Source organism: Erpetoichthys calabaricus, chromosome 8, assembly GCF_900747795.2.
Source record: "Erpetoichthys calabaricus chromosome 8, fErpCal1.3, whole genome shotgun sequence".
NCBI lineage: Eukaryota > Metazoa > Chordata > Cladistia > Polypteriformes > Polypteridae > Erpetoichthys > Erpetoichthys calabaricus.
Window position 1 is genome coordinate 113,943,121 of NC_041401.2, and position 27,544 is coordinate 113,970,664.

General features: G+C 39.5%; 1 protein-coding gene across 6 annotated transcripts in view; it reads right to left on the reverse strand.

Annotated features, from left to right (window-relative positions):
* Nucleotides 1–27,544, reverse strand: part of adarb1b (adenosine deaminase RNA specific B1b) — a 362,641-nt gene that overhangs the window by 36,333 nt on the left and 298,764 nt on the right. For all 6 annotated transcript variants that reach the window (XM_051931060.1, XM_028807309.2, XM_028807313.2 and 3 more), the window contains 6 exons: nucleotides 22,401–22,472; nucleotides 12,251–13,185; nucleotides 10,227–10,341; nucleotides 2,597–2,765; nucleotides 1,641–1,792; nucleotides 1,290–1,458 (listed from right to left, as the gene is read on the reverse strand). In XM_051931060.1, the coding sequence (XP_051787020.1) occupies nucleotides 1,290–1,458; nucleotides 1,641–1,792; nucleotides 2,597–2,765; nucleotides 10,227–10,341; nucleotides 12,251–13,185; nucleotides 22,401–22,472 (1,612 nt within the window). The remainder of the gene's footprint in view (nucleotides 1–1,289; nucleotides 1,459–1,640; nucleotides 1,793–2,596; nucleotides 2,766–10,226; nucleotides 10,342–12,250; nucleotides 13,186–22,400; nucleotides 22,473–27,544) is intronic.

Sequence of the window (27,544 nt, forward strand, 5' to 3'; positions counted from 1 at the left end):
CATGGGACTAGCTCATTCCATTGTTTCAATTCATGGCTTCAGGAGCAGCTAGATAGTCTTTTTGTTTCCAAACTACCTGTGCGGATGGTTCACACATTTTTCTTCCATCAAAAAGACAGAAATTAATTAGTAATTAGTAATATATTTTTCATTATTATTATTATTTCACAGGGTTTCAAGTTTTTACTGGCTTGGGAGGGGTAATGGGAGCATTTATTTTGACTTGTAACTGTGGAGTGTGGTTAATTTTACATGCATTTAGCTGGCATATGAAATTAGCATGTGGTGAGACGGCGAGTGAGTGATCACAAAGGAATCAATATTATATAATTGGTGTCAGTATTACAGTATGTTCTTATTAAGGTCAGCTATATATACAATATATATATTGCAACAAGACCACTAGGGGGCGTGCCAGTCACCCAACCCGACACAGACAGACACTAGAGGCACACTTATAAAAACACAAGTTTTCTATTCTCTTTTATTTGGCGGTGGGCAACGCCTTTCCCATTCCCACAGGCACAACACAGTCCCAATAAGCACAACAACACACACTACTTATAATAAATGACCTCTTCTCCTCTACGGCAAGCTTTGTTTCCCTCCTCCTAAGACTCGCTCCCAGAGTGGTGGCTGCTGGCTCCTTATATAGCCCACTCGGAAGTGCTCCAGGTGTTTGATGACCCATTTCCGGCTGCACTTCTGGGTGTGGCTGAAGAACCGCCCACATGGGCTCAGGAACCACTGCAGCGCCCCCTGATGGCACCTCCGGATTCCAACAGGGTTGTAGAGAACTCCACTCCCATGGAGCCCTCGGGAATCCGAGGCACCACTGCCACCCAAGGGGCCTGCCATGTAGCTTCCCGGGGGAGGTACTGTTCAGGGCCCAAGCCGTCCGCCATAATATTATATTATATGGTGACCCTGTGATCGGATTCAGCGGGTTGGAAAATGGATGGATGAAATATACACACACATATATACAGGGAGATTCACTCGAAAGAGGCCCCGAATATTCTGTTGTAACTTCCATTAGGATGAATCTGAACCAAAAAAATACCCTTGCATTATATGCAATGCTGAAAGTTGTTTCCGTTTTCTGTCAGACACATTTCGGCACAATGCTCCGAGTTCCTAAACGTATTGACCAACATCTCAGGGGTAACAGCAGCAATTTCACGTTGGATGTTTTCCTTCAGATCTTCCACAGTGCGAGGCTTGTTCCGATAGACTTTTCCTTTGAGCATACCACAAAGGAAGAAGTCTGGTTCAAAGTAATAACTAACCTTGCAATCTTGTCACTGCAGGACATTGTTAACAATCTTTCACCCTGTAGCACTCCATCCCATGTCTGAATAGTGTTACTCGACCGCACTGGAATGGTTCCTTCACCAGATTCAATTTTTGTTCGAAGCTGTCCGCGTGCTTTCCTATTTGGGTGTCTGTCTCCTTGGTCTGTCAATGCAAAAAAAAAAATCAAACATTGCATTTATAATACATTAATTTCTAATTGTCATGCTTAAAATAACAGACTGATTTTTTTTAACTTTTCAAAACTTAAAAGCTATAATCTAACATTTTCTGAGAAGGTAAATATAATCCCCAAAAGCAGTAACTAGCGGCAGTAAGACTCATACCTTCAACTCCAGCTTCATGAGGGGAAAAAATCCTGGCATCTCCACAAGGTGATGTACTGATATAAAGGTGAAACTGCACATTGTCCTTAAGTTTGTAGCCACATTTCTCAGACTTTACAAATATAGACTTTTGATGTTCCTCTTTGCTGTTGCTGGAAGATAATAATAAAATTGTTAGCATAGGGCTTTGAAATTTTGCACACACTGGTTTTGTTCACCACTTTGCGGTGTTTGACATTAAACACTGTACTCAAAGACAGACAGTGCTTGGCTATTTGCTGTGCTATGTCAATGGGTTATGTATCATATCAGAGAAATGTGAAGAAGGAAATTAAATTATACCCACCATCACAGTATCATAATAGACTGTTGATCGATTACCCAGCTACCAAGTGTACTTTTAGAAGCCACTTTGATGATCAGGAGGACTAAAGCCTCTACAAGTAGTGAAAGGCATTATTTAGGAAATGACCCTGAATGAAATACCAGCCTGCTGGTAGACACACCAAAGGCCATATCTGTGCATGCCCAGAAAATGCCAGCTTAGAATTTACAGGTTGTGTACTTTGTGATGTAGAAGAAACTGGAGTTTACCATCAAAAGAAACACAGAAAATTTGCAAACTCTTAACAAACAGTGATTAACTCAGGTAATAAACACTGATGTCTGGAACTATGAATGAAATGAATGAATGAATTTCAAAGCAACTTCTAAGGTGTGGGACTACCAGTGAATGAAGCACAGAACCATATTATCTACTATAAATGAAGACTGCATTATGAACTATTTAGGGATTGGCTGGCCCCTTTTTGCCTTGACTAAAATGGGTTTGTGTCAGAATAGCAGAAAAGGGAATGTTAACATTGTATTTCATGGTAAACAATAGCCCTTTCTTTATAAAAATCAAAGAAAGTGCACTTTTTTTAAAAACTTGAACAGAACATTACTTAACTTACCTAAGAAAATGGTCCAGCTGGATGAACAGATATCTGACCAGTGACCGCCGGGCAATAATTTCTGCATGGCAATCATTCAGGGCCAGCCCACGGTCACTCATATATTCCCCATTTATACACTTTGTGCCTGTGGACACACAGATGACCTGAGCATCTTTTACATCAGTACCTGAAATAATGTAAGAGATACGTCACACATAGATACATAATAAATAAAACAGTGATAAGCACCTGTGTACTTGCAAGTATACAGGTATGACATTCACATACCACAAAATAACTATATAACAACAACCACTACCGATCATATTTGAATATTTATAAGACAAAGAAAGAAATAATTGTGGTCATCAATGTATATACTTTATTACTATTCATATGCATGTAAGATGTTTCAAATACAAGTGAAAAGCAGGAGCCAAGCCTGGAAAGATCAACTAATCTCCCATAAGACATACTTACACACACACCAACACTCACTCATACCAGGCCAATTTAGAGTCACATTCACCTGGATATGTCTGCAAGCATACTTAAAGGTCACTTTGAGCCCACCAGTGTTCCTTTCAAACAGGTAGTTACGTAGATGCAACTGTACACTTAAGGATGCAGACATGGTCAAAGTGTGGTCAAGAGGTTTAGTTTTTGTTCAACCAAACACTAGTGGTCAAAAAATGTGAGATATGAGCATCTTGATAAGAGCTGCCATTCTAGGCTTTTAAGATGCTACATTCTCCAAAGTTTAGAATGGTGCATAACAGTGATATGGTTTGTGGGTGAAAATACCTTGTTAAGGATAGAAGTCTGAGGAGAATGGATCAGATCTTTCAAACTAATGTAAAGGATACAGCTACTCAAATAACAGCTCTTTTCAACAGAATGGATATCTTTAAATGCACAAAGTGCTACATGGCTACTGGAGCAGTACAAAGAGAAGATCACTTTAGGTTCTGCTACTATCAGAACAGTAAGATGACTCTGCAGGTGGCACAAGATCACTAAAACTCAATGACTGAAAACTGGGAAAATGTCAACTGGTCTCAGAAATGTAAATATTTACTGTGCCATGCTGATAGAATAGCCACAATTTGGAGCAAACAGCATGAATTCCACAAGCATTAATGTACATCACTTTCCATTATTTACCCTTTTCAGATAGATACATTTAGCAGAATAATGCACCATGTCACAAAGCACACATCATTGCAAGTTGGTTCTGTTGCTTATGTCTTTTTTATTGTACACTAGACTAGAACTGCTCACAATATTCTAGAAGAGGACTCTCCCTATTGTGTTGTATAGCTTAAGAAGTCTCTTTCTAATTGACACATTATGTTTTGTAATCTAACATCTTTTAGGCCATATTTATTATTGCTATACACTGTCTGGATGTGGAAAGCAAGAAGACCACCATGACTCTTAAGTACTTTTCATAAGCTGAGTTTTCCAGCTTCAACAATCTACAGACTCTAGGGTAACCACCATAACAACTAGTTTAGTTTTATCCACAAAACTAACCAGTTTGTTAGATACACTTTAATCAAGATCATTTGCATAAATGAAGAAGAGCAGTGACCAAAACACCACCTTTAGTATTGCTTGAAAATCAAAACAAATAATATTGTATGTGCTTTTGTTGATTCCTTGTTGAATTCTATCATATTATTATTTAATTGGTAACAAGGTTTAACTCCTTGTAATCAATGGATGGTCAAACCACCATCTTTCTTAACAAAAAAAACTACAACCTGCTACTGGAACTATGGATGGTCCAATAAACCCATTAGCTAAGTTTTCCTTAATGTATTCTATAGTTTTAATTTGTTTAAGTGTACATATTTTCCATTTGGGTATGGAAGCATTAGGCAGCAAATCTATTGGACAATCACAGTAATTCCTATGTGGTGGTAACTCTTGTGATAATTGTTAATTGAATATATCATGGTATTCTGTATATTGTATATATTGTATATAAGTGCAATAGTTTTGTATGCTGACTTCCAAACAACTTTAAAAACATTTTAAATCCTTTCCTTAATTTTTTTATTTCCCCAATTGATACACGGATTGTGCCTTTGCAGCCAAGTTATATCCAGAATTAGCTGAGAGAATTATGACTGAATAACAAAAAAGGATATTGTTTCTATATCAAATAGACCAATCTGAAGTTCTGTGGGAGGATAAATAAGTCTACTGATCAACTACCAATGGGCTCTCCATCTATTGACACTACCTGAGGTTTATATTTCAAAGAAACAGTACAGATGCCAAACTCCTTTAATAAGGTTCCACTAATGAAAGTTTCAGCTGCTCCACAATCAATAAGAGCAAATACCTTGTACAGTAAGCCCTCGCTATATCGCGCTTCGACTTTCGCGGCTTCACTCTATTGCAGATTTTATATGTAAGCATATTTAAACATAAATTGCGGATTTTTCGCTGGTTCGTGGGTTTCAGTGGACAATGGGTCTTTTAATTTCTAGTACATGCTTCCTCAGTTGGTTTGCCCAGTTGATTTCATACAAGGGACACTATTGGCAGATGGATGAGAAGCTACCCAATCAGAGCATGTATTACGTATTAAATAAAACTCCTCAAATATATTGTGAGCACGGGGGCTGTTCGTACCCCTAGAGGATACGGACGCTCCTCAAAAAACGTTGAAAGACTACCTTCACATTGCTCCCTTCCTTGCTGGGCTTACTTGATGCTGCTTTGTTGCGCGATAATCTTCCCGAATGGTGCTTCGCATACTTAAAATCCCGAACAGCACCTATTGATTTTTGATTGTTTTCTTTTCTCTCTCTCTCTTGCTCTGACATTCTCTGCTCCTGACGGAGGGGGTGTGAGCAGGGGGGCTGTTCACACCCATAGAGGATACGGACCCTCGTCTAAAAAATGCTGAAAGACTACCTTCCATTGCTCCCTTCCTTGCTGGGCTTACTTGCGACTGCTTTGTCAAGCGATAGGCTTCCCGCAAGGTGCTTCACATACTTAAAACCTTGAACAGCACCTATTGGTTTTTGATTGTTTGCTTTTCTCTCTCTCTCTCTGACATTCATACTTAAAAGCCCAAACAGCACCTATTGATTTTTGATTGTTTGGTTTCCTCTCTCTCTCTCTCTCTGACATTCTCTGCTCCTGACGCACACTCCTTTGAAGAGGAAGATATGTTTGCATTCTTTTAATTGTGAGACGGAACTGTCATCTCTGTCTTGTCATGGAGCACAGTTTAAACTTTTGAAAAAGAGACAAATGTTTGTTTGCAGTGTTTGAATAAAGTTCCTGTCTCTCTACAACCTCCTGTGTTTCTGTGCAAATCTGTGACCCAAGCGTGACAATATAAAAATAACCATATAAACATATGGCTTTTACTTCGCGGATTTCCACCTTTCACAGGGGGTTCTGGAACGTAATCCCCGTGATCGAGGAGAGATCACTGTATATAACTGCTAGTACAAAAAAATAAATTATTACAAAGAGTCTGGTTCCCTAAACTCGCCTTTCCCACACTAAAAGGCTGTTTAGCTTTTACTTCATTTTCTGTAGCACTCACCTTTGCTTTCTTACTTCTTTAGCTAATGATACAATAGAATAAAAAAAAGGTCTGACGCTAAGCTAGTTACTTGTTCTTTTAAAGCTTATACCACTCTCTATAATTCCCTCATTTCTCAACCAACCACCTACTTCTCTAGGTCTCTCTCATTGAGAGTCGAGATTTTGTGAGAAGGTGTGTTACGGTTTTCAAAGTGAAAAGATTGACAGAAAAGAAGTAGTACAAAGAACAGTGTTTAAGTCAAAACTGATCTCTGATATTGAGGAATGGCCTGGAGTGACCTTTATACTGGTACACCAACAAAGTCATCACTGTGCCGTCCCAATGCTTTATGGGATTGTTTTCATAGAAACAGGTGATGCAACACTCCCAAAACAGCGATGCCAACTGGCAAAACAAAACAGCATCGAGACTGCTGCTAAAAAAACCATTAATTTTATATAACATTTCCAATCAAGCAACTGATAACAGAAATTCTATCTTCTGTGTATGAAAACCCCCAAACACATGTATAACATAATTTACAAACACACAGAGAATTTGGGACAAAATATGGAAAATGTCAATCATAGTATTCCTGTGGTGAAGCCTGTTCCAGGTAGGCTAGGGAAGGCTGTAGCCTGGCTTTTGGGATTACTTTAGAGGCCTCACACCCTTTTGGCCATGCCTGGAACTCATCATGAGAATTAGGTTAATTAGCAAATTGACACATGAGTGGGTAAGAGCATTAATGTGACTTCTGATGGACTGATGACATGTCCAGAGTTCCTATCTGGTTCCCAATAGTTTAAAATGGATCAATGGAGTAATATCATAATGAATAAATATATTGAGTTAAGACCAGCTGGCAAGGGAGGCGAACAAAACAAAATATGAATCTACAAGAGATTACATGCATTATAAATATCTTGACTAAATAGCCATTAGGAAAAACATCAGAACTCCAAAGTCAATTTTCCTTCCAGCCATTCTATTCTATATTGTATTTCAGTGCTAAAAAGTATAAATGTCTTTACCAAAAAGCAACAAAAAGTCTGATGATGGTACATCTTTGGTGACTAGGTTTTCTCTTGTTCCTGATCCCACACATCTAATTATGAAGGCCATCTCTGGTACCATGATCATATTCATTAAGCCCAATTCTCCCATTATAAGATGCAACATTTGTTTGTTGGATAAGATTGCTTAGCTGCCTTCTTTCATGAGTGCTTTCGCATTTCTTTGATTTCAACTAAATACACAGTACTGATTCAAGCAGGACATGGACCAATGTTCTGCAAGCAGATGTGAAGCATCTATAACCTTCAACCTCTAATTAAGTATGTACCAAGTAATGCTGGAGGACTTAGGAAGTTTAAAGAAAATATAAACATTCATCCATCCATTATCCAACCCGCTATATCCTAACACAAGGTCACAGGGGTCTGCTGGAGCCAATCCCAGCCAGCACAGGGCACAAGGCAAGAACAAACCACGGGCAGGGCGCCAGCCCACCGCAGGGCACACACACACCAAGCACACACTAGGGACAATTTAGAATCACCAATGCACCTAACCTGCATGTCTTTGGACTGTGGGAGGAAACCGGAGCACCCGGAGGAAGCCCACGCAGACACAGGGAGAACATGCAAACTCCACGCAGGGAGAACCCGGGAAGCGAACCTGGGTCTCCTTACTGCGAGGCAGCAGTGCTACCACTGCGCCACCATGCCACCAAATATAAACATTGTTGGTCATAATTACTAGTCTTTTTTAAATATAGATTTTTCTGTATGTGCTTTTGTTTGTAATGAGTACAGAATGGATGCAAGATGACACTATTCAAATGGAGTTATGATTCTGAATAAAATTCCTGTCCAGAGTTACTGGGGCTCAATTCTGCCACATGGTGAAAGCTCATCAATATGGGAGTACAGCCATTATTTCACCATACTGAAAGCAGCTAGTTAAGGCCATTAAGACATGTTGTGGTAGATAGCCGGCTAAATATTCCGGCCTTCACCCCCAGGCCGCCAGGTGGAGCTCTCCCGACAGCATGGACATTCCCCGAATTCCAGCAGGGCCTCAAGGACTTTGTAGTTTGTATGCACAGCCCTGCTGGATACCATGGGGGCCACCAGGAGTCGCTGTAGGGAGGCTGTCGGACTGTTATGTGCCCTATAACCTGGAAGTACGTCTTGGTCGCATGAACAGGAGAAACGACGTGCTTCCAGGTTGAAGAGAAGGACTTTTACCCTGACCCGGAAGTAATGAGGACTTGTGGATTGTTGGACAGGAACCACTTCCGGGTCAGGGGGTATAAAAGGATGCTGGGAAAGCCCAGACATTGAGCTGAGCTGGGAGGTAGGGTGGCGAAGTGTCTGGGAGAGGAGGATTGGTATTTGTATTTGGATTATTGATTATTATACGTGTAGTGTGGAGTGGAGGGTGCTTAGTGCACGTAATTATTATAAAATAAAGAAGTCTTGGACTTTTACCTGGTGTTTGGAGTGGTACCTGAGGGTTCAAGAGGTCGATAAAAGCCTCTTCTGCTACAATGTATAGTGTTTAGAATGCCCCTATGTGCAGTTCAGTATGTTGCAAGTGTGGTGTGGAAATGTGGACTAAAAACAAATGAGAGAATTGTCACTTTAAAAAACTTCACCCCTAATAATCATTACATTGAAGGTGTCAGAAAATGTTTAGGATAAGGCAATATGATAACACCCACTATTGTTGCCTATTGCTGCAATTGAATTGAATGTTACTACTCAATTGCACTAGTTCCTCAAGTATATTTGTAACTGTTGTTTGATGTTAATCGATCATCTTTACATGCTATCCCACTACTCTGGACTCCAGGATTTATGCACACTTCTGACACTTCTTAGTAGAACCTGTAAGATCAAGTTTATTTTCAACTATCAAGGTATATTAAAATCCACATCTGACTTGAAGATACTGTGGTGGGCTGGTGCCCTGCCCGAGGTTTGTTTCCTGCCTTGCGCCCTGTGTTGGCTGGGATTGGCTCCAGCAGACCCACGTGACCCTGTAGTCAGGATATAGTGGGTTGGATAATGGATGGATGGATGGACTTGAAGATAGATGTACTGTATTTTTAAAAAGCCACTATGGTAATTGTTATTATTGTTCAAAATTGATCAAAAATGTGAAATGGGGTGCTCAGGGACAGATGGAAACAATTGACAGTTGATAAGCCACTGGGAGTTAAGGTGCAAACAGAGATTAGCAATCAAAAAATAGCCACAAGAACATAGCAAACACAAACAGAAATTAGAAAGCTAGACAAAATGGAGTCAAAATTTAATAAACAGTCACACATAAAAAAGGGAAACTTAAATAGATAAATACCGTTAGTATGGGTGAAAAGGAACACTAACAGAATGAGAAGAATTACAAAAACCCGTTTCAGTACTACTCATTAGTTACACTGTAGCAGCATCTGCTTAGCAGCCAAAGATGAACAAAAACGTTAATCACAGTTATTAACGGGAAAGGTTAAAACAAATTTCAGACACTGAACAATTTTTTTGCAAAAACTAAAAACAAAACAAAAAAAAAGATACAACTTAAGTAATGAAGGAGTGGTAATGTGTCACATGTTGCTCAGATATGCAAGTTTGAAGTTTGCTGTAATCTGTTTACATGACAATCATATTACTACAAACTTGCTCTCTTAAAAACTGCAGAAGTATGTTTCTCACAGAAACACAATTCTGAAAAACTAAGGAAAATGCAGTATTTTCATTTTTATTTTGACCTTACTTTTACAATAAAAACCACATAAGCCGACTTTTAAAACATTTACAGGGTATGTGCAATACTTAGCAGTAGAAACAACTTATGGAATACATAGCTGCTTGATTGTTATGTAAGGTTTAATGAAAAATTGCTGACAAGTGCATTTCTTATTTTTTTCTTCACCATTGAGGAAAGAACAACGGGCATTAATGAAAAGGGGAACATTTTATTATAGGGAGGACCACAAAAAGAGAAGGGTTTCAACATGTTTTATTTCCCTGTGACCTGCTAGCCATTGTAAATATCAGAACATGCACATGAGCATATTCTTACCTGTTGTCATGACAACCCCAGCCAGGACTTTCCGCCTTGCATGGGGTGATGTGAAGTTGTCGGTAAGTTCACTGAATTTATCCACAACAAGACGAGACACTGAATCTGCTAGAACCTGAAGCAAGAAATAATTTCATGATACCTTTAAACACGGATTTTAAATGACAACTTTCCCAACAATATAGTATTACTGCTTTGTTTAAGAGGCACATAAATTGACAGATTCAGAAAGCAAGAAAACAACAGAAAATTCAATTCCAACCCCATTTAAAACTGCTCCTTCCTTCTGTTTCCAGGACAACTTGTATTTTGAATTCAAAACATCACCCCTATAGTTTTACTGTGCCCATTTGCACAAGCTGGCACTATACATTTGCCTGAAGCTAATCCAATGAACTTATAGCCTCAATAGAAAATGTAATTAGATTTTACAGTGAATTAAAATCTGCTGTAGTTGGGATTTTTTGATAATAGAAAAGCACTATTAGCATTAAAAAAAATCCTTTCTAGGCAATAGAAAATGACCTTTGTCCACTCGTTGATTCTTAGCAGTTCTTTAGTGGTGAAGCAAGATGTTCGGCACTTGAATGTCATTCAATTTAAAGAAAGCAATTTTATGGAGGAAACAAACAAACTCAAGTTACTTGGATTCTTCATTGTCCATTCATCTTTTACTGTTAACAATCCTATTCTTTTTATGGCAACGGAAATTATGGAGGTACACATACAATATCACCAAAAAAGAACACATTATTATTGTGGTAGCAAGCTATCTTGTCCCTGAAATAACAAAGTGAAATGAATGCCGTGTTCTATCTTAGAAGGAGGCTGATCTTAATGGTTTACTGAAGCTGAAGATTTACAAGGAAGTAGTGCATAATGTAAACAATGTGCCCAGACCTTCCCACTTTTAAACACTATGACCTTTATACTACATTTTTAAAAATGGCTCCACACAATATTGTTTGTAAAGACAATTAATTGGAATATATAATAAGCTAATTTCAGGATTTTGCGTGGTCGGACAGTGCATTTCTCCTATGTGTCAAAGCAAAAAGGTTTAAAGTTTAAAAGGTAACAGTATTGAAATCTGAATTCTAATCCTAACTAAAAAAGACGGCTGCATGAGCACGACAAAACTGTTATGCATTCTGTTTTTAAGCTGCAACCAATTACACAAGCTGATCCTAATTAGCCTTGCTCAAATGCAATGAGGTATTAAATTCCAGTAATAAAAAAAAAACTCCAGCTATTCCATCACCACACTATTCGGTTCATCTAATCAGTTCTGACTAAAACAGAGGGCACCTTGCTGCTCAGTTTAAAACTAAATTAAATAAATATTTAAGAATGAAGAACGAATTAGTCAATTAGATAAGTGCTGGTTCTGTCAAAATATTTGCACGCTAAATTAAACACGCTGCAAAAGAACAAAAACACACCGAGATAATCATATGAAGATGTGAGAGATTCCTAAGTGGTTAACCTCGCCATTAAATTTCACCTTCAAAAAAATACTTTGGAATTCTAATTTCATTCAATTCCTTAAAAAAAAAATCAGCATTTCAAACGATATGAACATTTGTGCTTTGCTTTATTCAATGTAACCATTTGATCACTATTTATAATCCATCAAAAAGTAAACAGCAGATCTAGCAGTTACTGTTCAATAAGCGCCACTTGATCTGAAGTGCCACATTACTGCGTATCGAACATTGCAGAAATGAAAAATAAGCATAGAAGTGCAGTTTTCTTTCAGGAAAGTCAAATAATGTAGGAACAGAAACCCTAATACTTTTTTCTCCTATACCAATACTATGGCAACATTAGCCTTTATAGCAATTAAAACAAATGCCAAAAAATCAAGTATTACTGTTTTTGACAAAGTGAACTAATTATACATTAATTTTTCATTATTGCATCAAAGTAAACAAGTTCTCTCTTCACTTGCTGTCTCTCCCTTTCTCGTTAGGTCAGCCTTGTTGAGCTAAAATGGCTGTTGCTCATGCACATGCTACTCTTACCTGAGGCAAATGAAGCTGAAGTCCTTCCCTAGGGATGGGCTGTCTTGATGGAGTCTGGTCAAGGTGCATATTAAACAGACTGGCGAGTGCTGCCTGAGCAGCACGGGCCTTTGCCAGTTTCTTGTTTCTTCCTGAGCCCTCAAATGTTTGCCCATCAACTGTCACTGACATTACAAAATTCTTAGCATGACTCTCGCCACTCTCTGAAACAAAGTCATACTTAAGGCCTGGGCGCAGTTCATTCAAGATCATGACAGGATTTTTTCCACTGGAAGGGGCATAAGCAGAGGTCAAGGACAGTGGTGAATGGCTGTGGTTGGTTCCCCCTCCACCTGATGAGGGAAGGGGAAAGTCTCCTACAGAGCTGAAAGAACCATTTCCATTGGAGCCCAAGTAATAGGATTCAGCCACTAGAGCGGGAGTTTCAAACCCGTTAAAAAGGGCATCAGGAAAGTCTGCCTGATCTGATGTGAAATCAGCATTTACAGTCAGTGTCCGGCCCATGGCCATATGAGCTTCTGAAGCATTAGGGAACTGTACAAAAGACCGTAGTGCTTTCTCTGCTGCATTTAGCTTAGCTTTCTTTTTTGTTGGGCCTGATCCTTCAAAAATCTGTCCATTGACTTCGACAGTCATAACAAATACTGGGGCATGAACAGGCCCAGTCTGTGACTGAAGCTTGTATTGTAAACCTGGTTTGATCTCATTCAGTTGCATTAGGGCATTTTTTGGTAAGACAGGGCCCGGTGTTTTCTTGCGTTTCTTGGGACGGAACTTGGAATGCACATGACCATTATTGCCTTCCTCAAGTGGCCGTTTCCTGCTGCTGCTGCCGCCACCACCTCCATTTGGAAGCTGAGCCCCCTCGCCTGAAGTCTCCTTTGAAGAGAAGTTGTCCAGGTTGCGGTTTTCTTTAACATCTGTGCTGCATGAACCTGCGATGCCCAGAAAGAGTAACTTACAATGCCTTCGTTGCAGGATCTTGTAAATGTAAAATTTAAAGATTCCTTTATCTCCCTTTGTAACTGAACAAGTGATGTGTGTTCCTTAAACTAGAGAAGACACTGTCTGATCTTTCCTCCTTTTAAATGTCTTCCCTGAAGCCTCTTGCTTATACTCATCTTAACTATTCTAGATTACTTCCAGAATATTTAAATAGGTTTTGTGTTTATACAAAAAAAAAGACATAATTTTGTAAATTACATATTTTATAACAGATTTTCAGATTTTTTTTTAGGTTTTGAGCTATTTCTTGTTAATTCACAAAACAGCTAGCTACTAAACATCCAAATTTCCATGATATACTTTTAAGAGCTTATTGAATAATGCATGATATTAAACATTTACAAACATACATTTACCAAAACCAGTTGTAACCAAATATTTCCCCCCAAGTAGGCACTGTGTGGCAGTATTAATACATTTTTGCAAAAATGTGTAAGTGATAAAGTGAAAGATTAAGGAAAGGCAAATGGATCAGTCATGCCAACCCAACAAATATTTTTGTTGTTGTCCTGAAATACTTTTTTTTTATAGACTGGGAACACAATGAAGAGAATAATGCTCAATATAGTATTGCCATTGGCAGCATCAAAATGTTTAAGCAACCTAAAATACACTGGGCTAGACAAAAAGCTCATTAAAGTCTACTGTACAACTGGCATGTTATTAGAGGCTCATATAAATACTAACATCTTACGTTTAGGATGCGGTGAATCTGTTTTTAAAAACATCATTCTAACTGTACAATTCAAAATTGTGAACGCTTATTAATATTTTTTACTATTCAATTCTTAAAATCAATTGTGTACAATATATAGAAGGGCCACATATAGTAAGCAAACAATACCTCTTCCTTCACTTTATATATGTGATTTTAAGTTGCTGGAGACTTGGGATCTCAGCATAATTAATAGACAATAGCACAAATATTTTTGTGTTGTCTGTTAAATTGGTCCTTACTGAACAGAAAGAAAAAGTCTTTAAAAAGCAAAGTACAAAAATTTGAAACTAAAAAAAAAATTAACAGGAAAAAGTAATTTAAATAAAAACAAGAGAATCCAAAATGATTAATCTGAAAACAGCATGCATTGCCTTCACAACTTCATAATGTACATTAAAATCTAACGATAAAACTGAAGGACAGTAATTTCTTCATGAAGGTCATTTTATTTTTGCTTGGATTATCACTACTGTTGGCATCATTTGCATCAAACAGCATTTTAAACTGCTTGGTTATGGCATTTGGAGGAAAAAAAATCAACATTCAAATGCAGAAGTGATTAGGTTACTGAGAATGACGGTATGGGGTGAAGAGCACTGGATTTAGCAAAAGGAATATAAGAATAGCAGTATGCTCAGATATTGCACATAACGTGGCATCAATAAGTCATCAAAATTAAATTAAAATGATCTAACTAAATATAATGAACATAATATATATTTTATATACATATATTTATACTGTTGATGTGTGTGCATGTATTTACATAAAAAATAAAACATTTACAGCTGATTGTTTAAGATAAATAGTACAATTGTACAATTTATACAATACAATACAATAGTATCCTTTGCCTTTAATTGGATTTAATTGAAGGTGCCCTTGGAAGAACTCTTAAGAAACCAAATTATGCACTGCATTTTACTGGAAAATAATATTTTAAATAGCAACATTTATATTAAGATAATTGATGCTGGTCAGTTTCTGTATCATCTTAATTTAAAAGGAAATAATTTGAAAGGAAGGAACACCACATCACTGTATCCTGTTCACAAAGCTGATGGAACGTTTACTAAATTTTCATTTATAACATCCTCCAGCAAAAGCTTGATAGGTTACTCCTTTCCGCGCTCAGAAAAATTAATACATTAAAAAAGGAAAAAAAAAAAAAAACCAAACAAAAAACAAAACAAAACAAAACAAACAAACAAGATAACATTTCAAAGCAGCACAAGGTGGGAAATCTTGCAAGAAACAGCAAACAATCTCATACAGACAGAGGAACCAAAGTGCAGGCAAGCAAAGGTTTGGTGAGAAAGGATGAGGAACAGAGCAGATAAAAATGATGCACTCCATATAGCATATAACTTCATGACAGCCTGGCAATCAAACAGTACATGCTTCAATATTACTTTGTACAAACCTGCTGAATATTTATAAAAAAAAAAATTGGCGCTTTACACAGATTCTAGGCTTTTTTTCTTAAACATTAATTGATAATGCTTTTTGATGAAAACACTATTTAAATACTATACATGCTAAAATAAAAATGAAAAATAAATCACTCATTTTGTGAAAAATACAAAACAATGCAAGATACAATCCAAAATCATTACAGCCTATGTTTCTGATGTTATTAAACATAAAAGAATAAAGCAGATTGAGTCTAAAATCTTGACGAAGAGCAGTCATACTATTAAGAGTTTAGAAAAGATATTCTTACAATGTAATACAAGTCTCACAGTCACTGATGCAGTAATCAGTGCTCTAACCTGATTAATCTAATTTGTGTTCACACCATGCCACAACAATGTGAGTGCACAAACAAAGAAGCTGCCATTGATAGAATACCAGTTCACAGAAGAGGATACACAAATCAAACACACCTCAGGCAATGTTTTCTATAGAGTTACCATGAGTGTTTACATCGTCTCTTTGTGACAACTTCAGTTTCATGTTCAACCAGCACCAGTGTTAAAGTTATTACAGTGTAAAAAAATGGCCTTAAAAAAGATACATTTGCAAAACAGCAAAAAGCGATGTCAATAATGTCTTGGCACTCTAAACCTGTTGTGGTGTAGCACAACTCCTTTACTTAGCATGCCGTTATTCATTTTTGTGAAGTTGTGTCATGAAGTTCTCATGAAATTCTACAAATGGCTTTCAACACACTTTGCCTGGAACTGCCATTAAGTTTAATTGGATGCCGTCTGTCTGCATTCTGAGTACAGTGGTGTTTTTTTATTAGATTTTCCTTACCACTTAAGGCATTAACAGACACGTCTCTGCAGAGCCAAGCTCATTAAAAAGAAAAGAGCATGGAATGGAAAGCAGGCACAAACCTTATATCCACATTTTATTTGAATATGGAGTTCCTGCTTCTGCACCAAATAAATAAGGTTATAAGAAATTATAATTTAAAACCATCTTTGGAATTTGCATTGTTAAATCAAATCCCAGACACGTGCACATAATGGTGTTTATCCCCTTTTTTTTGATGTTTTTGACATAGCAGTGTATTAAGTGTTGTTTCATTGACTTGAGTTGAGATATTATAGTCTTGCATTAATTATGATTATTAAGACCAGCAACAATGTTAAAACCTATTATTGAATAACAAACGTAGATCAGCTTAATATGACGTAACATACATATATTACTAAAACACCTATACTGTAAGTGTTGTCACAGGTGGCTGGGGGGGCGACCTGGCCGGGAAACCCCGGAGGACTGGAGGAGGGCTTACGCCTCCCCCAGACCACGTGGGGGCGACCGCCCTGGTGGCTATGGGGACCTTTGAAGCTCAACCCTGTAGGGGCCCGTGGTCACCGCCAGGGGGCGCCCCAATGCCTTTAGAGCCCTTGACCTCAGCACTTCCGCCACACCCGGAAGTGCTGGGGGGAAGAGGATTGGGGACACCTGGAGTGCTTCCGGGTGCGCAGCCAGCACTTCCGCCACACTGGGGAGTGCCGGCGGAAGATTGTCGGGAGGCACCTGGAGCACATCTCTCCGTTCGGGGGCTGGAGTCGGGAGATAAGGAAGGACAAGGTCTTGGAGGAGGCAAGGAGGCGGCCTGAAGGAAAAGGCATTTTGAGAGTTGGCCTGGACTTTGGGGTTTGTGGTGCACATTTGTAAATAGCAGTATGTATAATAAACGTGTTGTGGGTGATTTGAACGTGTCCGCCTGTCTGTGTCCAGGCCAAGTTCCACAATGGCATCCCAGATGGGACTCTCTGCCTGTTCCAAGGCAGGGACCCCAGACAAATAATTTTGTGGACGGCCCGGCGCAGCATGTGCGCCCACACACGTGCCACAGGAATGGAGTGCACACGGCCCCGCGAGAGAGACCCACCCCACGGACCGCCACCGGTCCGCAGAAGGCTCGTTTTCCCCTGGTGTGGGAGAACAATAATGGGTGGTGCAAGAGTGCAGCGGGCTCCTGCGAGCGTGCCTTTGCTGGAGGCGCCCAGGACGGCATTGTGTCAAAGAGAGGCCACGCCGAGGACGTCTCCTCGGACAGACGGGACCCGGGAGGTAAGTTCCCTGCTTGCCAGCAACCGGCCCTGGGGGGCCGCGTGTGTTTTGTGTTTATCAGGCAGGGGCTGCCCGGGATCTGCTTCGGTGGCAGGCACGTGTCAGTTTGCAGGGCCTCAGCGGCGCGGCGACAGCAGGAGACGCTGTGAAGGAGGAGACGCTGCAGCTCAAAAGAACACCAGCACGCCGCTGCACCAGGAAGAAGGAAGACAAGATGGCCACGGCGGTCCGGAAGTCTCTCCCCGAGACAGGCATGGGATTGGAAGGCGTGTCTTGCGTGCCCGCTGATGATTGGATGGAGGTGAGACCAAGGAATGTCCATCTCCGGCCGGGGAAGGACTCGATTGGGCTGGAGGAAAGGTCCCAAAGGAAGCAACTGGCGTATGTGACTGACAGCCAGGTAAGTCAATCACCGGTTGACTTTCTGTGCTTGCCTGCGGCTCTGTGTGAGCTGGAGGTCTGCCTTCAGCCCGCAGAGTTGATTACACAGGTGCTACGTGCCCTCTGTGTGGAGTTGCAGAAGCTGGAGGTGAAGGCAGTCGCGTCAGTGCAGGCACTGCGTGCATGTACAGAATGACGCAATGCTGGATCCTTCGGCCGGAGCGGTTCATCGGGGACGGTGTTGTAGAACCGACCCCATAAAGCATAAGGGAGATCCTACTGAAAAGGCCCGTGATGTAAATGATCGGAACCGAGTATGGGGGTCTCCGACAGTGGGTGATGCACGCGTGGTGAGGGGGGAGAGAGAGCACACGAGAGGGCAGGCAGGACGCCGGCTGATATGTGCCCCGGGTCCTAGCGCCCTACGCCCCGAGCCAGCAGCGGCATCGTGTCGGTCTACAGGGACGCAAACAGGACAGGATCTGTGACTTTGCCATAGGCAGACCCAAACCGTCGTGGCGTCCTAGAGGAATCGAGGGAAGAGAGCTGGTTCCTCCGATAAGGGAGGACGTGAGGCAGGAAGCTCACGTTCGGTGGATGGCCGCCCTCTGCGGAAGCAGAGGGAAGCCCCGAAGTTGGCTGAGGCTACGAGGGTGTGAGTAGTTCCAACCAAAGGGGCACGGAAGCCTCGGAGGGGGTGCCGAAGGAGTAGGCCCTGGGGTGACAGTAGGAGGGGGGAGCGCTGCCTGTGTGAGGCACGACAAGACGCCAGGTGGTGGTGTCCAGGCAGTGTCTCCACCCCTGTTTCTGCTTCTTGTTTTGCAGACCTGGCCCTGCAGCTTCAGGAGTAGGACTCACTTCAGGGGTGAGCTGCCCTCGCAGGATGAACCGCTCCTCCCGACGGGTCTTTGCTTGCAGAGGGGCAGTGTCACAGGTGGATGGGGGGGCGACCCGGCCGGGACACCCCGGAGGACTGGAGGAGGGCTTTACGCCTCCCCCAGACCATGTGGTTTCAACCACCCTGGTGGCTATGGTAGACCACGGGTACAGAGCTTTGAAGCTCAACCCTGTAGGGGCCCGTGGTCACCGCCAGGGGGTGCCCCAATGCCTTTGGAGCCCTGGACCTCAGCACTTCCGCTACACCCAGAAGTGCTGAGGGGAAGAGGATTGGGGACACCCGGAGTGCTTCCGGGTGCGCAGCCTGCACTTGCGCCACACTGGGGATTGCTGGTGGAAGATTGTCGGGAGGAACCTGGAGCACATCCGGGTGATTATAAAAGGGGCCGCCTCCCTCCGTTCGGGGGCTGGAGTCGGGAGAGAAGGAAAGACAAGGTCTTGGAGGAGGCAAGGAGGCGGCCTGAAGGAAAAGGCATTTTGAGAGTTGGCCTGGACTTTGGGGTTTGTGGTGCACATTTGTAAATAGCAGTATGTATAATAAACGTGCTGTGGGAGATTTGAACGTGTCCGCCTGTCTGTGTCCGGGCCAAATTCCACAGTGTATATAAAATATATTCAAATATATAAAGTACTAGTGCATGCTAACTAGATTTTTATTATTTTCTAGAAAGAATACATCAGTGTCTGAAACTTTGAAATTAAATATACTATTGTTCCTTCATCTGTACCCACCATCTTCTGAATTACTTACTATTCAGAATCATTTGATGCTGATGTACAACAATGAGAAAATTAGGTGTTCTATCATTTAAAATTACAGATGCTTGAATATTTACTATGAGATGTAATGCACATTTTTTTTCAGTACATGGCAGCCCCTTTGTCAATGCTGTACTCAAGTAGCACTATTTAAAGTCATCATTGAACACATTTAATTTCGGTGAAAGCCTTTCCACATTCACATTTATCTTCATCACTATTAAATGTTAGGATAAAACTGGTGAAGATTAAGAAAATAAATCTAATGTGCTTTATCATTGCCCCTTTTTATTTCTTCATGGTTTTAAACAGAAGAATATGTTTGAGAATGTAAGAAATAATGAAAAAGAAATCAAAATTTCACCACTGATTGACACCAATATCAAATTAAATTGTTACACAGTAGAAAAGTCATTACCCTGAGACATTAAACGTAAAGCTAATAAATTATATTTCAATAAACTACATAATCCAAATTAAAGCTACATCCAGTTTAATAAGTATATATTTTTTCCTGAGTTTAAACGCTTACAGAAAAGTTGTAACCTTGGGAATATTTATTTAATACAAACAAACATTTTGTTTGCCTTTGTAAACTCAAATCCGTTACTGGCTATGAATTTCCTTTATGATACTGCTCTCCTTTAAGAAATTATCCTACCAAACATGCAGATTGAATAAATTCTACTTAATTCCCATGCAGTTCTACATTAATTTCCACTTAATTTCATGCAGTTGCTGCAAATGATCAATGCTGCTCTCATATGAATTTGTTGTTAATTAATTTTTCTATTTCTAAAACAGATAGATGCAGTTATTGTACTGCAACCAAATCACAAAGATAAAATGAATTCTGAATTTTGGAGAGCAGTCTCTGCAAAAGTTGCTCAAATTATTAAGAGATGTATGGTATTTTCATCCTCTCTTACAAAACAACACACATGTAGTAAAAATAAACTCACTAGCAGTATGTATGATCAGGTATCCCACTCCTCTGTACATTCATTCTGTTTTAGGACTACTGTATTATTTAAGTACACAAAGAACAGTGCCTAAACCAGCACTCAGTGCAAGGCTGGAAGCTGTGAGAATGTGGCGACAATCCATGACAGGCTGCTGGCTACAAGTAAGATTAACTGACTAGAGATGAGTACTGAGAAAAGCGCTATATAAATGTAATGAATTATTATTATTAAAATTCCAATAGAATAAATAAAAGGGTTTGGATTACACATTCCAATTTGCATCTAAATATTTTCTAGCAAACACATGTATAATTTGTATTGAAAAAGAAATTCCATACTAATCTACTAATTTTAACTACAGTTTGTCTGTTCAGACAAATTCAAAAGGAAATAGACTAAGTATATCTTACAATATCCATCCATCCATCCATTTTCCAACCCGCTGAATCCGAACACAGGGTCACGGGGGTCTGCTGGAGCCAATCCCAGCCAACACAGGGCACAAGGCAGGAACCAATCCTGGGCAGGGTGCCAACCCACCGTCTTACAATATCTCTCTATTATATAAAAAAAATCTTGGGTCGAGACATGACCTTCTCGGAGACACTTTAACGTCCTGCGAGACAAGGCAGTGAGACAAAAGGACAGCTGCTGTACAGGCTTTTAAATGTTCGAAGCGCTGCGCGACATGCAGATCATGCAGCGCAGCAGCAGCAGGAGCAAGCCAAGAGCAAAACGAGCACAGAGGAGGTAAAAAAAAATGTATTTGTTTCCCAGGTTTTCGGAGGCGCAATCGCATTTCCTTAGCGTGCATTTATTCCCTCTCTTCACAACGCGAGAGGCAGAGAGGCAAAGTGGCTGGCACGTTGTGCGCCCCGGGGAGGGGGCAAAGCTCTCTAATATTATATTAAAAAAATCCTGGGACGAGAGGTGACTTTTTCAGAGAGATGCTTTCACGTCCCGCTTGACGAGACTTTGTGCCAAGAGATTTAACCATGCCCGGGGCCGGAAATAAAAGACAAAGAGTAGATGACAAAGTAGAACGTCATAAACAATTCAAAAACGCTGGCACAATACACATGCAGAGCAGGGTAGAGATAATGAAAGTACTAAAATTCTAAATCTCAGAAAAATTATAGTAAAGATCACATTAGCACAAACAAATGGAAATTATTACTCAGTGAAATAACAGAACAGCGAAGAGATCAAATATATTATTCGGATTTAAACTTTAAGTTGGAGACTTGTAGATTGTCTAATTCGTGTTGCCATGAGGGAAAAGCAGTGTTTCTTCTCAATGAAGAGGAGTATCCACGAGAATTAAAAGATTTTTGTTTGGTGAAAGTGAAATCCACACACACGAGTGGCAGAGACGTGAAGTGGCTGGTGCGTAGCACAGGCCAGGGGGGTTGGCGAGCGAAGCCCCCTAGTCTTACAAAAGAACAAAATTCACATTTTGCTTAATTTGTGGAATAATTTGCAGAAATATCAAGACTAATTAAAAAGGGTCTTCAATTAAAAGCAAGAACCCAAAGAACATTAACTCAGAATACAGCATCTGAGGAGACCACTGTTAGTCATTTGTATTTTCAGTAGAACACTAAATACTGCATACTTAAAAGTTTGAAATAAATTGCAAAGTCTAGAATGAATTAGGGTGATGGTCATTTGAAGGAAAGAAGAAATAAACCGTAATACCCTAATCTAAATTCCATATATGGTACACAACTATCGTGGAAAGAATATTAAATAAAAGAGGTAACAAGAGTAATATTTGCACTAAAATACATTACAGCACAATGTAAAGCTGACTACTACTTATGAAATCAAAATAAAATCAAAGTTAAGTGTCATTTTAATAAAGGACAAGCCAGCAATAAATACTTCTTACTTATATTTCCTTCTTCATCAATGTCCATGGCAAAATATTTCTGGTTTCTGGACTGGCGAGAATGGGCTCTTTCTAAACAAAAGACAACAAAGGTAAACACTTTGACATCTTAGTTCTGCAATGGTTGGAAACACAGTTTTAGTAACTTTTATACATAAAAAAATCAAAACTACATAACAGGTCAGCTTATTTTGTAAAAAATGGGTTTTAATGTTAAGTACTTACAACTGAGAATCTTTACCATTCTTCTTCCATGAACACGAGCCCAACACATTACTCTCCAACATGGAGTAAAGAAACACGGAGGAAAAACTTCTATATTGTGCAAGTGCAAGCCTTGTGAAAGCCAAATGCCTTCAAAAATTGTTTTAAAAACATCCTGTCATTCTGAATCTGGAAGCTATGGTGAGCCACTACAGATTCTCTTGGATTTGTTTCTAGACTGAAATTGTACACCGTAGCATTTTACTGTGAACTGTGAGTTAACAATGGCGGCAAAAAATTTCTAAATAAGACATTTAACTCTCTCTGTATAGGAAACAGAAGTTGAACGATTACAAAATCAAACAGTTGTCAAAATCAAATTTGCATTTGCTTGGAAAAAAAAATATGATTGGAAGGGTAGCTAGTCTGGGTATGCCACCAGTCTGCAAACACATAATAACTAATAGAATAAATTCAAGGACTACACCAGAAAGTTAGCAATGTGTACGTAAAACAGTGAAGATTGGACTTGCATATCTTCTACGAACAGTTGAGACAAACACAATAGAAAATAAATAAAAAATATACTAAAAAGGAAAGGAAGGAAATAGTAGAAAGAAGTTTTGGGATTTTCCCATATTAGGTCAACAGTAACAAAAAAAAAATCCTAGCATATTTTTCAAGTAATAAGAAAGTAAATTTCCAAAATATTAATATTTCTCCTACATTAACTTAATGTTTGAAACCTTCAGCATTGTACCAATGGCCGCTACAGTACATGAGCATGATATGCAGGAATCACAAAGTACTGTGAGCTGTACAGCTCTACCGCATCTGTGAACGCAGTGAGGATTGTCCTTGTCCATTAGCAAATGAAAAAAACTTTCACTCACTTTTTTGAAAAGGTGCCTTTTGTCCAATCCACTTTTTCAGACAGAATTAAATAAATTTTTGCAAAAACAAGAGTACTGTTCATCCATAAGCATAGTGACCCCACAATTGCCTATAATGCAGCTCCCCACTTTCATATTTTTGTCTCACAGAGCAAATATTTGTTAATTAACAGTAGCCATTATCTCATCAATGAAATATTATTCCATGATGGACTCCTACTTGTTTAGCTCCTTTTATAAGAGTAAGAGTAACTAGAATAAACTCAGTACAATGTACCAAAGATCCATCCTTGCATTAATTTATTCTACATTTGAAGTTACGTAATCCAGTTCTGACAAGGTGGTATTTATAGTCTACAACATCAATAGCATCAATTGCAAGATGAGACCCAGCCCTTACTATAAAAATGCCAGTATAGACTTATCATTTGGCATAACGTACACTTTGGATTGAAGACACACTGATAATGTGAACAGTTCACACAGACCCTGGCAAAGCGGTAAAAATACACATGTATTTAAAATTTACTGCACTAAGGTTTAGATTCCAATACAAACCTCACTGCAAACTAAAAATAAAAAAGGGTAGTCCTGTCAAAACTGTTGTGTTTTAAGATATCCTAGTTACAAGAGATAACAAAAACAAATAGAAGGTAATGCATAAGTTCTCATAGGTTGGGAAAGCCCTGTATGTCAAAATGAAACAACCCCCATATACAGACTGAGGAGGAATTATTGCCATATTTGAATGCAGAGCCTCCCCCAACACCTGGTGCAACAGCAATTAATCATCAATGCACCACAAAACTCCAGGATTTAAATATCTAATAGACTGCTGATCCTTAAACAAAATGCCCCATATAATTACCTGTGTGCAGCGAAGGGGCTCGCAGACAAGCCCAAAATATTCGACCACACATAGGCATCTAGATTTGATTAGATTAGATAAACTTCATTAGCCCCATATCTGAGGGTATGGCTTGCATTATGAAGTACTACAGTAAATGCAGCAATATACGAGTATCTGACCATGTGGGTAAGATGACCAAAAACCTGAAAAGTATGAAAAATGTCATTTGAATGAGCAGGTGACACATTACAAAAATTGGGAGATTGAGTAGAAGTATTCACGACTTTTAAAATAATTGCACAATTGCACACAACTTGCATTATGAATGTGTGACATGGTAAGCTTTTGCGTTTTTGGTTGGTACTGCTGTCTCACACCTCCAGAATAATGGATGTAAACCCAAGTGCATCACTCTCTGAGTAGGATTTTATCCAAATCAACTTTAAAATGCAAGTGAGGAAGAGCCTCATGAAAGACTACAGACCAACACTAATGCTGGTTTCCATGGTTCTGACTAGGTTTAATTCCTACATACACACAGGAGCTTTCAAATTTGTGCAGAAAGGAATGTGTGGTGAAACAGGCACATAGACATGCTCACTCAAGCCATGTATCTGCACATTCAGAAGGGGTTTGGGCTTTCAGTAGTCATCAATTTGTCACTACAGTAGAAAATGCAGGCATAAAGCTGTGCACATTTTTGCTGTTTTGGTAACTGTACCACTGTTCATTACATGTAATCACCACTCACTCCAATTCTATTCATTGGTTCTACAGACAGCATCTGACCAATCAGTGATTATGCTCGTGTTACTCTGTTTACCACCAAGAAAGCACATTTTAAAAATTGCTGCATGACAAACACAGCCCTCAGACAGAGAATGAAGAGCCCAGCACCTTCAATTAAAAAAGACAATTATAAAATTCAGCATTTGTAAATGGTAGCAAAGCAATCAGTGATACAAATAATGACTAAGTATAGCAGTTGTAGTAACTCTGGCAGAGATTATAGATGCATACGGACTGCAAAGTAAAGGCTAATTCAATCTCATTTACATTTTCTCTGCTCAATGATCTTAATGCCTTCTATGCCTACTGTGATAATGATAAAAAGTGAGCCATAATTTGATTGTGTGCAGCACCACATGATTTATCCCCTCCTTTGTCTCTGTACATAACATAAGGATGACTTTTAAATGAGTTAATGACCAAAAGGCAGCTGGTCTGGATGGAATTTCTAGATGTGTTTTTAAAAACCTCTAGCAACCTATTACCCCTGTGCCTAAGAAAACAAAACTGGACTGTGTGAATGAATACAGACTTGTGGTACTTACTCCAATCATGATTAATCGTTTTGAGAAACTAGTACTGGGACACATAAAACAGAATGTTCCAGACAGTCATGATCCCCTCCAGTTGGTATATTATTGCAAATGGTGTGCGAAAGATATGGCATCCTATGTGGATCATGCCATACTTTTTACACGTCATATAACCCTGGCATACCTAGATAATAAAACAGTTTACAGACAACAGCTCAAAATGTAATAATATTGTACCAGAAAAGCTGAAAAACAAACTCCTTTTTTTGGATTCAGTGCCACCCTCTGCAGCTGGATTTTGGACTTCCTAACCAAAAAACCTATGAGGGTGCGGATTGTAAGCAGACCCTCAATGCAAGCACTCCAGCAAGGTAGTATGCGGCTTGAGCCCCATTCATGACTCCTTGTTAAACTATGACTGTGTAGGAAGGACACAGCCTCAACTCCATCCTTTAAATGTTCTGATAGCAATGCCAGCAGACCGCAATGTCAATGCACATCAGAGGGCATGCTGTTGAGAAAATAAGCAGCTTTAAATTTCCTAGTGTGACTATCTCAGAAAAACTGAAGTGGGCACAACACATTCTGGCTAATGGGAAAAAGGGTCACAAGCAACTCTACATCTCCTGATGCCTATGAAAAGCACAGACTTGTCCATCTGTTCTTAGTAACTACTACAGATGCACAGTTGAGTCCATCTGCTCATTTCAAGACCATAAAGTCCCTGAAAAGGATGGTGAAGTCAACTCCATGCTGCCTCCTCTTCATGACTTACAGAAAACACACTGCCTTAAAAAGACAAACAGTATAATTAAAGACCTCAGCCGTCCTGCACAGTCTCTTTTGCTTTTCCATCCTTCTGAATTTATATCCCCGATGACTGACAATCATAATAACAAATATTGTAATATAGCACAAATATTAATTAAAAAAAAAAACAGAATTTGCAGTTAGTGATTTGCATGCTTCCCCATTTTTACTGTCAGCACTGATGCTGACCTACAGTGCACTAATAATATAGGCTATGAGATCCATGAAAAGGCCCTACTTCTGGTTCTGCAGAGTTTTACTTACAAGCAGTGTTTACATGGATGAAACATATGGGTTTATGTCTTAAATCAGATCTTATTTCAGAGCACTCAAAATATGAAAAAAATTACATATACAGTTCAAGATTTTTACAGAAATTCTGGGACAAGTGTTAACCTAGGAATGACACAGTCAAAGGACAGAGTTAAATGTGGTGCTTGACAAGGGTGATACATCTGTCACACAATAATGCGGCCAAGGGAGGCCGGAAACCTCCTGTGGAAAAGACAGGCCAAAGCTTGCTTGATCTTGATTTTCAGTAGGAGTACAGACTGTGAAAATAGGGCTTCACCTCCTGCTGGCTCTCTGAGACTTAAGCAAGAAGTGTCACATAACTGGCTTATGGCAACCAAGCACACAAAGTAGCATTTTTTTTTTTTTTTTTACTTTTAATGTTGCCTCTTTTTATCATTGTGAAACAGAATTCTCCAAGCACTGGATTGTTCATTCACTTATAGTGAACATACAAAAGGTTTACTATACTTCAGTAATGGTGCGTTGTCGCAAAGGCAAATCTATGCATTATGAGAGGAACTGCAGATTCAGACATTAACCTGTGTCCATTCAGGTCCAACTCTCCTGTGTCCCACATTGTTCCTCAGAATATTTGTTCATTCTACCACTATGCCCCTAAAAACATTAATACTTTAATTATAAAACTTATTTCTCATGTTTACTGTTACACTTAACTCTTAAAGTTAAACATTACATAATACCACACTTGCGGAATAACACACTGCCAGTTTAGGGATGTACACTTACATCCACAAATCTAAAAACTGCATC